General features: G+C 40.6%; 1 protein-coding gene across 1 annotated transcript in view; it reads left to right on the top strand.

Annotated features, from left to right (window-relative positions):
- The window catches only part of PLXDC2 (plexin domain containing 2), a 346,041-nt gene that overhangs the window by 319,750 nt on the left and 11,533 nt on the right, over nucleotides 1-14,758 (top strand). Inside the window, exon 13 of the mRNA XM_060248395.1 lies at nucleotides 8,391-8,551. Within this exon, the coding sequence (XP_060104378.1) occupies nucleotides 8,391-8,551 (161 nt within the window). The remainder of the gene's footprint in view (nucleotides 1-8,390; nucleotides 8,552-14,758) is intronic.

The following is a 14,758-nucleotide window of genomic DNA, read 5'->3' as shown; positions in this document are numbered from 1 at the left end:
CCATTGCCCTTTTGCTTCTTTCATTTCCTAGAATCTGAAGGGTCTTCTGTGTGACCAAAGATACTTCTACCATTTTTTCCTTCAGCTCCCCACCCCCCAGAAAAAAAAAATCATTTTTGCATTGTTCAAGAGAGACCTTTGGACTTCTGGAACAGTTTTTATGATGTCTGGCAAACTGGTATGGAAAAAGCAGGGAAATGCCATTGCATCACAGGAATTTTGCTTGCTTTGTTTTGAATTCACCCAACCCATCAGCTTTCTGATTTTTTTCATTCTCGTCTATACCCACTGCTATTTTCAGAAGCGATCATTCAACACTTTCAATACTTTATCTGTCCACAGATTTATTAATTACTGCCCTGTTTTCAGTTGGACGCTAAAATTATTTCTCTCACACAATCATGGCTTTTTGAAATCAAAGCCAGCAATTAACTGCATCTGTAAGTGAATTACAAAAAGTTATCACTGCAATCAAATTGAGGCAAAACAAATCAATTTGTGTGCACCTCTAAAAGAAAGGACAATCAAGGCTGCACCCAAAAGGAGCAGCACGAAGCAAAATGTAATGTCATTTGACATACAAATAACTGTAATGTAAGATCCTGTTCTACCCACCCACCCACCCTCCAAAAGTAGAAAAGAGCAAGAGTGCTACTGGACTTTTGCTCTTTTCTACCGCTACAGACAGACAAATACAGCTACCCATCTTGATCTGCCCTGAAATGCATGGACACACCACACTCTTTGGAACAAGTTCTTAGTGCCACATCTTTCATCTGGGTGGCAATTGTATTCTAAAAATATATGTAATTGCTTTGTTTACTCGCAAGTGTTTTCTGCTTCTGTATGGTAATGGTTTGGTCCTTTTTCATTATAAGGCTCTGAGGAAAGCAGAGCTATTTGTTTCAAGAAGTGATGAGCTGGGTGTTTAAAACACTCTCTGTTTTAACAAAAAGACTGTTTAAATGTCTGCTGGAAGAGAAAGTGCTGAAGTCATTCATCCTGGGAAAACAACCTCCCAGATTAATAATCTTTACTTTGAGGAAATTTAATCTAGTCACACTGATAAATCGCTTTCACTTCAGCTTGTTTTGTGGGCTTTTGGAGTATGCTCAGAAGAGCGTTGGTGTAAAACGTCTGGATTTCTCACATCTTCCCCCCTTCACTGAGTACCATTTTTTACTGCAAACATTGCTGAGGTAAATGTGCAGAATAAGGTATAAATTACACAGAAAGATGATTCAAATTGTTACAATTTGTTCTATTGAATAATAGTGCTTTCTCTCTTTTATGGACCAGTTGCCAAAACCTTGCTTTGTTTTGAAAACCAATAAAATAAATGGATAGCTGGGCAGTCTCTGTACTAGGCCATTCACTCCTGCTTTATATTAGAGCAGCAGGCTCTGGGAGAAGAATATGCAGGGATTTTGCAGTAGAGCTTAGTTCTGTTCAAATGGAGGCATATCTAGATCAAGCAAAAGATGTCTCCTAATTCAGTTAACTGTTCTGATCTCAAGAGTTAAAAATGTAATCCACAAATCACTTATCTGTAGCTGTTCCATTGACTTCCTATAAATGGACTGTATATCCTGAGTCTCTGCCCTTTCTCCAAAGTAACATTTAAATCCCACTGAAGTGCTGCCATAATGTTGCAGGAGTGTCTCAAGTTATCAAGACAGCATGACAGTCTAGATAGCAAAATCAGGAAGAAAAGACTTGTTATGCCAGGTATGTTCATTGCTGTGAATCAAATGAGAATTATAACTTCTGTTTCAAACAATTTATTGTGAAATATTCCACTAAAAAGCCTGATTGCGATAATGCATAAATCTAGTTTACACAAAATCAGCCCATCAGTGCCACTAGTGCCTTATTATCTACTCCAGCTGTCAGTAACTGCTCTGGGCTCTGTCAGAGGTCTTGCCTAGTCTTATTATCTGTGAGCTGCTGGGAACTGAACTTTGGCTGTATGCATGCCATTTTCCGTCCCCCTATGTTAATCTGTGGCCTCCCTGCTGCCAGGGACCCTGATGAAATAAATCTGTTGACCCATTTATCTTATACCAGCTGGGGGATGTATGGGAGAAGTGGAGACAGCTGATACCACTAACTGCAGAACTGGAGTTTGTGTTTAGACTGTTATATTGCTTTTAAATTGTATATTGTTTTATTATATATATTTGATTTTAACTTTGTATTATTGACTGTTGTAACCCACTCAGAGCCCATTTGGGAAAGTGCAGGTTATAGACACACACACACACACATATATATATATACACACACACACAGGTCATTTTGTAGAAAAATAAGTGATGGAGCTCATCCAGGGATTGTTATGCAGCTGCACCTACTATTCAATGGACAAGGAGGTGGAACTCTCAGAAAGGTTCATGTGCTGTGCTCCTGTGAGCTCCCACTGAATCCGAGGCCTGTATGTGTGTGTGTGTGTGTGTGTGTGTATGAAAAAGACAATGGATTTAACTTTTATTTTTCCATGCTGCTTTGCATGGAAGGTTATCTATAGTGTTTGCCAGAGATATAAAGAGCACATGCTCTTTATATTTCTGTAAAACCTAGATTAGATTAATATAGCGTGCTCTTCATGGAGCTGTGTTTGCATTAGGGTTGCCAGGTCTGTGTTGGAAAATACCTAGAGACTTTGGGAGTGGATCCAAGAGAGAGCCAAGTTTGGGAAGGGGGGGGGGGAGGAGCTCAGCATGGTACAGTGCCATAGAGTTCACCCTTCAAAGCAGCCATTTTTTCCAGGGGAGCTGATCTTTGCCAGCTGGAGATCAGTAGTAAAAGTGGGAGATCTTCAGACCCCACCTGGAAGCTGGCGACCCTAGCTTGCAATGTGTTCAGAAACTTCAGTTGGTGCAGAATGCTGCAGCCAGGATGTTGACTGGAGTGTAGGGACCATATCACTCCAGCATTGGCCAATAGTTCCCAATCTGTTTCCAGGCACAATTCAAGGCGCTGATGTTGACCAGTAGAGCCCTATGTATTTAGGGACCAACATTCCTGAAATACTGCCTACTTCCTTATGAATCTACCTGACCACTATGGTAACCTTCTGAGGCCCTGCTTCGGGTGCCTCCCATCTTCTGAGATTAGGCAGATGGCAGCCCAGGAGAGGGTCATACTACCAAAACTGTGGAACTTCTTCTCAGGGAGACAAATGTGTTCCCTTCTATTGCCATCTTTTATCAGCAAGTTGAAACTTTTTTGTTTCATTTAGTGTTTCCTTGATCCTTCCTTCCTGCCCAGTGTTGTGATTGTTGTTTTTATATGTTTTCTATAGTGATGTGTTTCTTCTTGGTTTAGTTTTAGGATGTTATTCTATCATGTATGTTTTAATTTGTTAGCCACCTTTGTAATCATTATGAGGACAGAAAAGTGAGGTATAAATTTTGTGAAAGAAATAGAAGTTCAGAGTCAGGGTCAAGCATTCTCCCTCCAAGCTTAGTTATGCCGTGTTCTGCCAACAGCAGATGTGCTGTGATAAGCCTAATAAGTTCTTTTCACCTGCAAAAGGGTCTAAGATTTCTTTCACCCCTTCTATTCCATCACTTTGTAACGAAGCTGTCAGGTGATATCTGCCAGATTTGACAACCTTCTTCATTGTCAGTGCAAACACAGTGAAACCAATTTCCCTTGTATCTCCTAACCTTGAGGTTATCAGTTTCTTAGATTTGAGTTATGCAAATTACCTGTTGGTTCCACTTCTTAACACTTTAAAAATCTATATATGGATTTATAAATAGAGGAGAAGTGCAAAGAAAGAATATATATATATACTTGGCATACTGACTATTTCAGTGCTCTAAAAGCTAGCAGAAATAGTGACAAGCCGATATCATATATGCTGTCTAGATGTGACAAAATTCTCATTTACAAACCTGGATGTTAAACACTGTATGAATATCAAATCAGATCAGATTAGCTTTATGGTTCTTAGATGCTGGCTGTTGGTTTTGTTGAAATAGGAAATTATTTAATGTCTGTGATCTGATTATGAATAAAGTCACCTTTTTAATGTTTGTTTGCAAATGCTGTGAAGTTGTTGAATTCTCACATATTGGTACAAAAGGGAGTATAATTTAGCTAAGTCCATACTGTATATTTTCAGTTTTCTGAGGCAAGAACTTCTAAAACCTGGGAAGCTACCTCACCCCCCAAGAAAGGTATTGTATGTCCATGAGTCTCATCTCAGGCAGACCAGGAAAGGTGCCAGCAGTTTTTAACCTTGGGCAGCCAGCGGTACTTCAGGAAGCTGGTGTTAAACTATTTAAAGTCACCCACAGAATTTTGAGTTGGACTTGTTTAAATCAGTTACCGGCACATCTGGTATAAAACTGGTAAAATGAGATCTGTGTGATGGGCTCCAATTAAAACATTTGCCCTCTGAACCAGTTACAACTTCCATTCATCAAAGGCAGTACCATGAAGACTGTGTTACAGTAATCTTGTTTGAATGTAACCAAGACATGCCTGTGACCAGCAATAGCTACAGTGAACAAACCAGCCTAATTTTCAGCTAGCAGAGCTGGATTCAAACATATCCCTAGATTACATACCTGGTCTTCTGGATGGAGTTGTATTCCCCCTTAAATCTGATTCAACTCTGCTATGTGTCTTGTCTGTCTTCTGATGTACCCAGATGGAATAGCTAAGGAAGGAAGGGAGCCAAATGGCAACTTAGAGTATCATTCACCAGCTACTTTATGTAACTAGGCTTGCAAACCAGTTACAACTGGTAATTCTTGAAGCTGCAGAATTTACCTTAGTTCTTAGACTTCTCCCATTGCTCCTGGACACATGGTCAAGATGGCATCTCTAGGTGAATATTTATTTATTATATATTTATTTATTAAAGCATTTATATCCCTTTCCTCTTGCTTCAACACAGCTTACAATAGTAGTTTAATAAGTTTAGTCCTTCATTGGCTTGTAGCCATTGAAGAGAGGAGAGCATTAAAGAAGAGAGCATTCCCCCCATGTTTTGAGAATTTATAATCCTTCCTTGGAAGTTCGTCCCTTTCTGCAGTCAGCCCTTGCCTTCTTGCCTCAAGAGGATGAATTTACTATCTAGCCTTTGGGCTTTCCAAATTGTGTGTCCCACAATATAACAGTCCAGCAAGATGTGAGATGTATAAACCTTTGTTCATCATCAATCTTCCGTGCAGTCCTACATGGGGACTGCGCATGAACAAGCCTATCTATCGGTAGGTTTTTACAGCTAAGAGCCTCCAGGGGTACTGTGTGCCAGAGCAGAACTTGTTCCCACCCAGAGACCACATGCTCCCACACAGTAGCACCCCCTACCCTCAGTTCCTCTTTCGCCATCCTAGGTTGGTCAATTGAGTCTCCTAGTTTCTATGTGGTGAGGAATTGTGTTGCATTTTTTGCGGATAGTTTCTGACCTCTGGAATGGCTCAGAAGGCATTGTTTAAGGAGTGCCCTCACTCTGGTGCAAAAATGACGCAGACAAGCATGATCTGTATTTGTTTTGTTGGGGGGAGAGAACATAACGTATCCACCTGTAAGTCCTGCCAAAGATTTACTCCCAAAGCATGTGGGGACAGGGCTTCAAAGCTAAAGAAAGCATTTTGGGAGAAGGCACTTAGAGCCTCTGGACCCTGCCGCTCCCCATCTGCAAAGGCTGTGGACAAGTCTCCAACGACCACATCATTGGATTTGACATGATCAGGTTTGCCCCCTTGTTCCAGATCTCAGAGGATCAACTCAATATAAATCAAATGAAATGAAAATGAAATGAAAAATCTCTGTTTCTGTAGAAGAGAGTGAACCAGACTTGCCATTAGGTCATGTCAAAACCAAACAGATGGTTCCAGGGCTGATGAGCTAGCCTTCCAACCTGCACAGAATGTTTCTGAGATATTTGAGGTGTAGGATGACACCTTCAACCAATATATGGATCCAAGTGGTTATTTCTATCCTCACGGTTATTTCTATCTTCCATACCCACTGTTAGCTGACTTCTCTTCCCTGGGATCAAAAGGTAAGTGGTGGAACTGATGGTCAATTCTGATGGATTTGTATCAGATCTGAGCCCTGACGAGCAGATGGGAGAGCCTTCCTCAGCATCCCCTGTGGAAGATCTAAAGATGTACAGTGAACAGATGACATGCACATTGCAGTCTCTTGAAATAGAGATAACTACATCTGAACACAAGCCTAGAGATAAAATCCTGAGCTGGCTGACTCTACAGGCATGATTGCCTTTCCCATTTTAGAGGACATGGAGGATATAACTTGCGATGTTTGGCAGAGAACTGTTTCACTCCAACCCAAAGCAAAAAGTATGGGGAAGCATGATAAATCTGTTGACCTCTTGGTTGCATCTCATCATCCAAAAGGGACAACGGCAGCGGCAGGGGTGGGGAGTAGTTGAACGCATTCTGCTCCAACACTCAGCACCCCCAGAAGCTCTTAGCTGTAAAAAACTACCAATAGGCAGATCTGCTGATGTGCAGTCCCCATGTGTGCCTGTACAAAAGATACTCAATGAACAACAGTTACAGGCAAGTGCAACCCTGTTTTTTCACTTCAGTCAGAGGTACGCACTGGAGTACTGTGTGCTTGAGAAAGAGATTACTGATCTCCTGTAGTTTTCCTTTTGCAAGTCCTTTACTCTGTGGAATGTTTAGAGTATAGCCCCAATTAATGAAATACTAAGAAACAATCTAGGGTGGGTGGCATTTCTCCACAGCTTGCACGAGGGCAGCCAATAGATTAATTCATTTAAAGAACCATGGTTATCCTTTATCCTGTTTCATCTACTCCATTGCTACATAATGGGGGACTAAAGAGCTCAGTACAGTAAATTATTTTGTCTCCCTCCAGCTATCTTGCCACATACTGTTGTTTGTAACACACTCTATGTATGTCCTGGCAGGACTAGAGTTATGTGTTCCAAGGCTTCATGAGCTTGCAGAAGAAGCAGAGTGCCCCAGCTTCCCAAAAGCAGGATGATGCAAACAATGAGCAGTGCAATCAACCAAATAGGGTTGCCAGGTCCTAGCTGGCTGCTAGCAGGGGGTAGATCTCTATGGTACCATAGAGTTTTCACCCAAATGCTAGCGCATCCCCTGTGCCATGTGCATGGCACGATGGTATCACTTCTGGATGATGTCATCACTTTGGGTGCCGACAGAGCTCTTTGTGGTGGAGATCCCCCCTCCAGCCAGCTTCATGCTGGTGGGTTGGGGTTCCCAAAACTGGGGGAAACCCCACCCCCAGTGGGAAACTGGGAACCCTCTTATCAAATTAGAAAATAATGCTATAAAGAGCTATAATACAACAGACAGTGCAATGAAAACTTTAAAAATTCAGAAATTAAACCTACAACAACCCCTATTTCCCTGTCTTAAATGTCCTGTTGAATGATCACATCACTACAGAATATACGTTTATCTGTGCCTTAAAGCTGTTGCAGCCTCTTTGTGCTTTTGATGTCAATACAGAAACTGATTTCCAAACAACACACACAATTTTAAGTCTTTTTTAATGCCACTTCTATTTCTGTATAATGTTGATTGCAGTATCCATCATGGTTATGTATTCATGCCACAATGAGCTGAAGAACTCATTGTTAACTAACCTATCTGTTCCAGTTGTTCAGGGTGTCCAAAACCAAAGTCATTCTTAGATGACAGCATGCAGTGTTAACAGACTAGCAATGCAAGTCTATTTATCCGCTTCCTCCAGTTTTACCCCATGGAATCATTGGGCTGAGGCTGAAGTAAGTCTTCATAGGATCACTCTGTAAACATTTTAACAAATGGCACCAGTGATAATAATCAGGGTTTTAGACAGATGGATTAAGGAGATAGGCAGCACTTTTCCTGTGACTTTCTCCTTTGCTGTTGTGGTATTGCTCTGTAGCTTAGTGAAATGATGGCTTTCAGCAGTGTTTTTATATGGTACCTGGGCTCTCTTCCAATCAAAATATTGGAGGGCCATTTAATAGCCATCTGCTCCACAGTAATACTGAACTTCAGAAACCCTGCTTTCCCAATTTTACTGCCTCTTCCTCAGACAGATTTGTGACTACTCTTAACTTGAAGAGATGACAGTATAAACTTTCCAAATAATATTCAGTTTATACATGAGGTTTGTGGGCAAAGTGCGGATATTTTAGCTGGGGAAACCAAATGCAGATTCATTGTGTAGTTAACATAGAAATGTTAGAATGCCTGAGTTCAGTTTGTGCTGGGCAATGCTAATATTGTTTGTTGAGCTAGAAATAATAAAACATTTTGAAGTGCCTTTTTAATTGACGTTATATGAGCGTGCCACAAAAGAAAAAGGAAACTCAAGTGAAGCCATGCCAGACATAATCCAAATGTGTTTTCCCCCTACAGCCTCCACAGATGACAGCGCAGCAGAGAAGAAAGGTGGAAGTCTTCATGCTGGCTTAATTGTTGGAATTTTCATCTTGGTCCTGATTGTGGCAGCTGCTATACTTGTGACGGTTTACATGTACCACCATCCAACATCAGCAGCCAGTCTCTTCTTTATTGAGGTGAGCTGCCTTTTTGATAATAGATCACTGAGTCTGCCACCTATTACCTTCTCAGGGTCTGGTCTGTTTCCTATTCGCTCAGACTCTGAAGTATTCTCTGAGTCCTGATAAGTGCCTGCATTCGTCTTCCCTTATCCTGTTGTTGTTTTTATTTGATTTACAGCATCTGGCCTTTAGCCAAGGAGTATGATAGCTTGCAGGGAGTGCATCTCCAGCCAGTTTAAACAGCTGCAAATTTGAACATAACCTTTTCCCACAACAATGTGTTAAATGACAGGCCTGGAGACTCACTGAGGTTTAGGAATAATTGTTGAGGTCACATCATCTGTCTCTGTCCAGCTTTAATTCAACTTGGCAGTAGTCCACCTCTGCGTTGGTCTCCTGATTAATTCTATTTTATTGAATGGCATTGTTGGCAATGGAGAATAGTTCAACTATCTCAAGGTGTATAACTGCATATTCAGAATCTGTTTTCTTTTCAGTGTTTCTGTAAGAGAGGTTACAACAGTCCTATTTCAAACACAGCTGTGTCGACAATATGATACCCATATTTCTATCATATTCAGGAAAGCTTCCAATATTTTCATTTTAGTTATTGTAAACTAATGCCTAAACAGCTCATGACAGCTTAAGCATGTCCCCTTCAGTGTTCCCTTTAACCTGAGTTAGCATGAGCTAGCTCAGATTTTTAGCCTCCAGCTCACATATTTTTGTCTTAGCTCAGGAAGGTTGACCCCAGAGCACACTAATTTATACAGTAGCTCACAACTTTATTGCCAGTAGCTCACAAAGTAGAATTTCTGTTCACAAGATTCTGCAGCTTAGAGGGAACATTGGTCCCCTGGCAGTTTCCGTACCTGACAGTTTACTATGTAAGACCTGCTTAGTTTCAGAAACATAACTGCATCGTGTTTTTTTCAGACCATTCTTGGAGCAGTGGCACTGTTCAGTATACATGGATACGTTTGTCTTTCCATTTGCAGAGAAAGATTAGAAGACCCATCTTCTGTGTGGAGCTAAAAATAGTTCGATATGCAAATGAATTATGTGAATGGCCATCTGCATTAATATATGTTTGGCTAGGTTTGCCATTACATGAACAAGTCTGTGGATTCTTGTGCTTGGGCCTCAAATCAAGGTTAAATGGTTATCTGGAATCCTTGTTTGGAGGGAAGGGAACAAGCCAGTTTGTGATTCGTGTGAAACAACAAAGTACAGTTTGCTGAGAAAGGCTTTAATTTCTGAAGTTTGGAGCAAGGGAAACTGTCATGGAATATATGTAATATTCCATGACCTGTTCAGAGGAAAACCAAGGAAGAAGAAGTGGATCTCTCCAGTCTGCCCCCCCACCTAAGTTGTTCATGGAATGCAAACCATGGTTTGTTGTTACATCTATACTGTGGCCATGTGTAATTGAAGCTGATACTATGGTGTAGGCCATTTCACATGAACAAATGAAGCTGCCTTATACTGAAGCAGACCCTTGGTCCATCAGTGTCATTATTGTCTACTCAGACTGGCAGTGGCTCTCCAGGCTCTCAGGCAGAGGTTGAAGATGTAACAACTTCTACAGAGTTTCATTACAGGAGTTTGTGAAATAACAGGACATAATCATGCAAAAAAATCAGCTTTAGCAAGTATTGCATGGTAGAACTATTACAATGCTAATAATGCAGGAAAAATATCTGGCAAAATTATTCATAATAAATCAAACACTGATTTATTTTAGAGTGAGAATGAAGTATTCCCTGTGGAAATGGACAAGTTTCTTATAACACCTAATACAGGGGGTCCCCAGTTTGATATCACAGCACAAACCAACACCTTTTTTTTTTACACCAGCCAACACTTTTCTTGGTGCCCGCTAAGTGTTTTGAGAAAGTGAGTTGAGCAGGGCTTCTGATTGGCCATTGGAAATCTAATTAGTTCTGTAGGTTCTTAAGAAGTTGCTTCACATCAGCTGCCATCACAGCACAAGGAACTTCAGTGCATGAAGGCAGAAAACACTTTTAAACCATATGTTCATTTTAAAAGGCGCATCCAGTTAAACAGGGCTTGTGCCTGAACTATTTAAGAATGGCTAAAGTACTCGTTTTGTGGTTGCAGCTACCACACGGGTCAGAATTCCAAAGGTGCTTGTGAGCTCAAACGTTCAGAGACCCCTGTAGTAGTAGCTTTATATTTTGGAAACCCTGCTAGATAAAGATTAGTGGTATCCCCAGGATGACATCACCCATTGTGAATTGGTTTGGCCTAGAGACTGATGCCAGAATGCAGCTTTCCCACTTGAATTGGGCTGGATTCAGCTCTCAGAAAATTGTAACACTTTTGATTATTCTTAGCACCATATGTGTGTTTTATTTGTCACATTCTAAAATAGCAATATTAAAATTGGCTCTTGAAAGCTCGATTTGGCTATCACCACCAGGAGTGCTAACTAGAGCTGATCTGAATATTTGTTTTTTTAAAATAATTTTTGCATTCAGCCTTACCCTTTTGACAGGGCAGAAAAGTCAGTAGAAGGTAGAGGCAATATTTGAAAATGAAACAAAAACTGTAGAAATGTTTTATAACTTGGCCTAATGCTACTATTCAACACATTCACACTCCTTAATAAATTCTGAAATGTTGCAAGGTATTACTTTTTTAGTAAAGCTGTAGTAAAATTGTCAGTAAAGTAGTAAATGTCTTCAATAATTTACACTTCTTTGCAAGCAGTAAATGGCTAAGATGCTTAATGTAATGGAGATCTTCCGTGTTCAATGTAATGGAGATTTTCCTGCTGCCTTTCTGATTTGGCTAGCCTCACAGTATGCGGAATTCTTTCAGACATGCGCACAGTGACATTTCACATGATTCTGAAATGATCTCCTCTGTAGACATTATGAGTTTTTGTTGTGGAATAAGCTCATGGAAAGAAATGCATATTAAGAGATTATTTAGAGTCTCAGCAAACCAACACTGAATCTGAGTGCACACAGTGCTCATTATTGCTGTAACTGAATTCTTATAATAGGTGAAATGTACTGCATTACTGGCGTACATAAAAATTATATAGCTCCTTGTGAAGCATAACAATATGCTTCTCAGTTTCCTCAGAAGCCAAGGGAAAGCAGTCATTAAATGCCAGTATCCTCATATTCTTGTGCTTGTGCTATATGTGAAAATCATTATTCCCCACTGAGCACATCTGTTCACTCACTCTATAATCAATCATCTCCTTCATCACTTATCCCCTAATCCTTATCTCCCTGTGGCATGTGCATACCATATCACTCCTGCTCCCGTTTGCTCACAGTGTCCAGAGCATTTCTTCTTCTTTGCTGAGTTGTTTGCATGTACTAAACCATGTGAAACTTCCCCAGTTGGTTTTAGTAAACACTCTCAATGTTTTTAAACAATTGAAATTACTGTTCTCTTTGTCTTGGAGATAACACGGTTCTACAGTCTTGCTCATCTTGCTTGCTATTTTAATGGCATTAAAGGTTTTTCAAGAAGATCCTTACCCATCAGTCAGAGTTCTCTGTCCAGTTGGCGATACTTTTGCAGTTATGTTGCCAACTTTCCTGGTGAATATATGAAAGCCTGCCTGGGTTTCTTCCCCTTTTTTAAAGTTAATAATGGCCAGCTCATTCCTGTTTCAAAGTCATCTGGATATTTCTAGGCCGATTACAAAGAAGAACCCGGGAATTTTCATTTAGAAAAAACATTGCTTGGGTGTTAAAGCTTAAACAAAGAAAATGAACTGATTAACAGTGCCTGGTGAACAGTCCTTGAACTAGAGAAGTGTGCAAAGATTTGTTTTCATTGAAAAGGGCACTGAAACATTTCACATATTACACACTCTTCTCCTTCAGAAATAAGAAGGTACAAAGCTGCTTTGTACTGAATCCAGTGAAATGCTAGCCACTGGGCACAGAGCAGGGGATCACTGGGTGAATAGCTCTTGAATGTCCTGCATTGTGCAGGGGGTTGGACTAGATGACCCTTGGTGTACCTTCCAGCTCTATATTTCTGTTTCTTAATCTAGCTAACAGTGGCTCTGTAACTTTTCCAGCTTTTCATTGCTCTGCCAGATCTTACTGGGTCCTTGCTGTTGAAGGCCATTTGGGCTGGTTATTTTCATTGAGCTGCACTGGCAGGAGGAAAACCATGACAATCAAGCAGGACACCACAGGGCCCAACTATAGAAACCACCACCATCTGGAAGGTGGGAGCTAAGATTTGACAATGCTTCCTCTTGCCATTATCTGTGGGAAAAGACAGTCTCAGCTTTATAGTGTTCTACCAGGTCCCAAGAGACGCTACAATATTTGATGAAGCTTTAGTTGTAAAAAAAAAATTGACAGAAACAGAGCTATAAAATCTCAGCACGTGGTTTAATTTTTAAGCATGTAATTATTTTTTTTATTGTAAACTGCTTTGGGAACCAGCACAGCTGAAAAGCGGAGTACAAGTACATAAATAAACACAGTAAAATCGGGTGTAAGGCAGAAGTCCTTTCTAGTTCTGTTTCCTGCAGGTTGTTTAACTGGAGAGGCTAAAAACTAGATCTAGAGCCGCCTGCATGCAAAACATATAATGTGTAACTAAACTGTAGCTCTGAAATGTGGAACTACCCTTCCAAATAGATGTGTCTCCTTTCCTAGCAGAAGTACATTTTATTTGGTTTGAAAACAATATTACGGTAACTAAGTGAAAAGCACTATAGGGTCCAATTGTTTCATTATTGAGGATCTGTGAGGCTAGAGACAAAAACCAAAGACTCAATTTCCTATCACAAGTATGTCTACAGCTAGATTTTAGTGTTTCCACAGGGAATCAAGTTTTCTTTAGATGCAGGATAGAGAAATGCTTGTTATTTATAGTCTTTGAGGCATTTTTGGCCTATAAAAATTCAGCTAGCTTCTGCATTTCTTTCATAGCTTCTGCAAGGTCACATTCAACAGAGAATATCTGTGACTTCTAAATCATTAAAACATAACAGTAGCCCTCCTGGATCAGCCCAATGGTCCGTCCAGTCCAATACTGTATTGCACAGTGACCAACACCAGGTGTCATAAGAAGGTCTACCAGTAGGGCCAGAACTCCAGAAGCCCTCTCACTGTTGCCCCCCCCCAAGCACCAAGAATACAGAGCATCACGGTCCCAGACATAGTGTTCCATCTGTACCTTGTGGTTAATAGCCACTGATGGATCTCTGTTCCATATGTTTATCCAGTCACCTGCTGAAGCTGACTGTGCTTGTATCTGTCACCACTTCCTGTGGCAGTGAATTCCACATATTAATTAGTCTTTGGATGAAGTACTTTGATCTGTTCTAAACCTACTGTTTCAATATTTAATGGAATGTCTATGAGTTCTTGTATTGTGAAAAAGAGAGAAAAATACTTCTTTTTCTACCTTCTCTGTCATGCATAATTTTGTGAATTTCTGCCATGTCACCCTTCAGTTGTTTCTCCAAGTTAGAGGACTCTAACCTCTTCAATCTTTCTTCATTGGGAAAGTATTCCATCCCCTAATCGTTTTAGTTGCCCTTTTTTGTACCTTTTCCAATGCTATAGTATCTTTATTGAGGTGCGGTGGCCAGAACTGCACACAGTATTCCAAATGAGGCTGCACTGTAGATTTATACAAGGGCATTATGATACTGGCTGGTTTGTTTTCAGTTCCCTTCCTAATAACCCCCAGCATAGCATTTGCCTTATTTATTGCCATTGCACACTGAGTTTTACATTTACAGTAAGTTATCTACTATGGCTCCAAGATCTCTCTCCTGGTCAGTTACCACCAGTTCAGACCCCATCAACATGTATTTATAGTTGCCATTTTTTGCTTCACTGCGCTTTACTTTGCACTTGCCCTTGTTGAACCTCATCTGCCACATTGACACCCACTCATCCAGCCTTGACAGATCCCTCTAGAGTGCCTCACAGCCCTCCCTGGTTTTCCCTACTCTGAACAGCTCAGCGTAATCCACAATCTTTGGCATGTCACTGCTTACTCCCAACTTCAATTCATTGATGAACAAGTTAAAAAGCACTGGACCCAGTACTGAGCCCAGCAGTGCTCCACCACTTACTGCTCTCTTCTGTGAAAACTGCCCATTTAAACTCTCTCTTTCCTGTTAATTGACCAGTTTTTAATCTACAAGAGGACTTGTCCTCTTATCCCATGACTGCTGAATTTACTTAGGAGCCTTTGATG

The sequence above is a fragment of the Heteronotia binoei genome, chromosome 10 (assembly GCF_032191835.1).
Source record: "Heteronotia binoei isolate CCM8104 ecotype False Entrance Well chromosome 10, APGP_CSIRO_Hbin_v1, whole genome shotgun sequence".
Classification (NCBI taxonomy): domain Eukaryota; kingdom Metazoa; phylum Chordata; class Lepidosauria; order Squamata; family Gekkonidae; genus Heteronotia; species Heteronotia binoei.
Note: the sequence above shows the minus strand (reverse complement) of the source record. Positions and strands in the feature narration are given on the sequence as shown.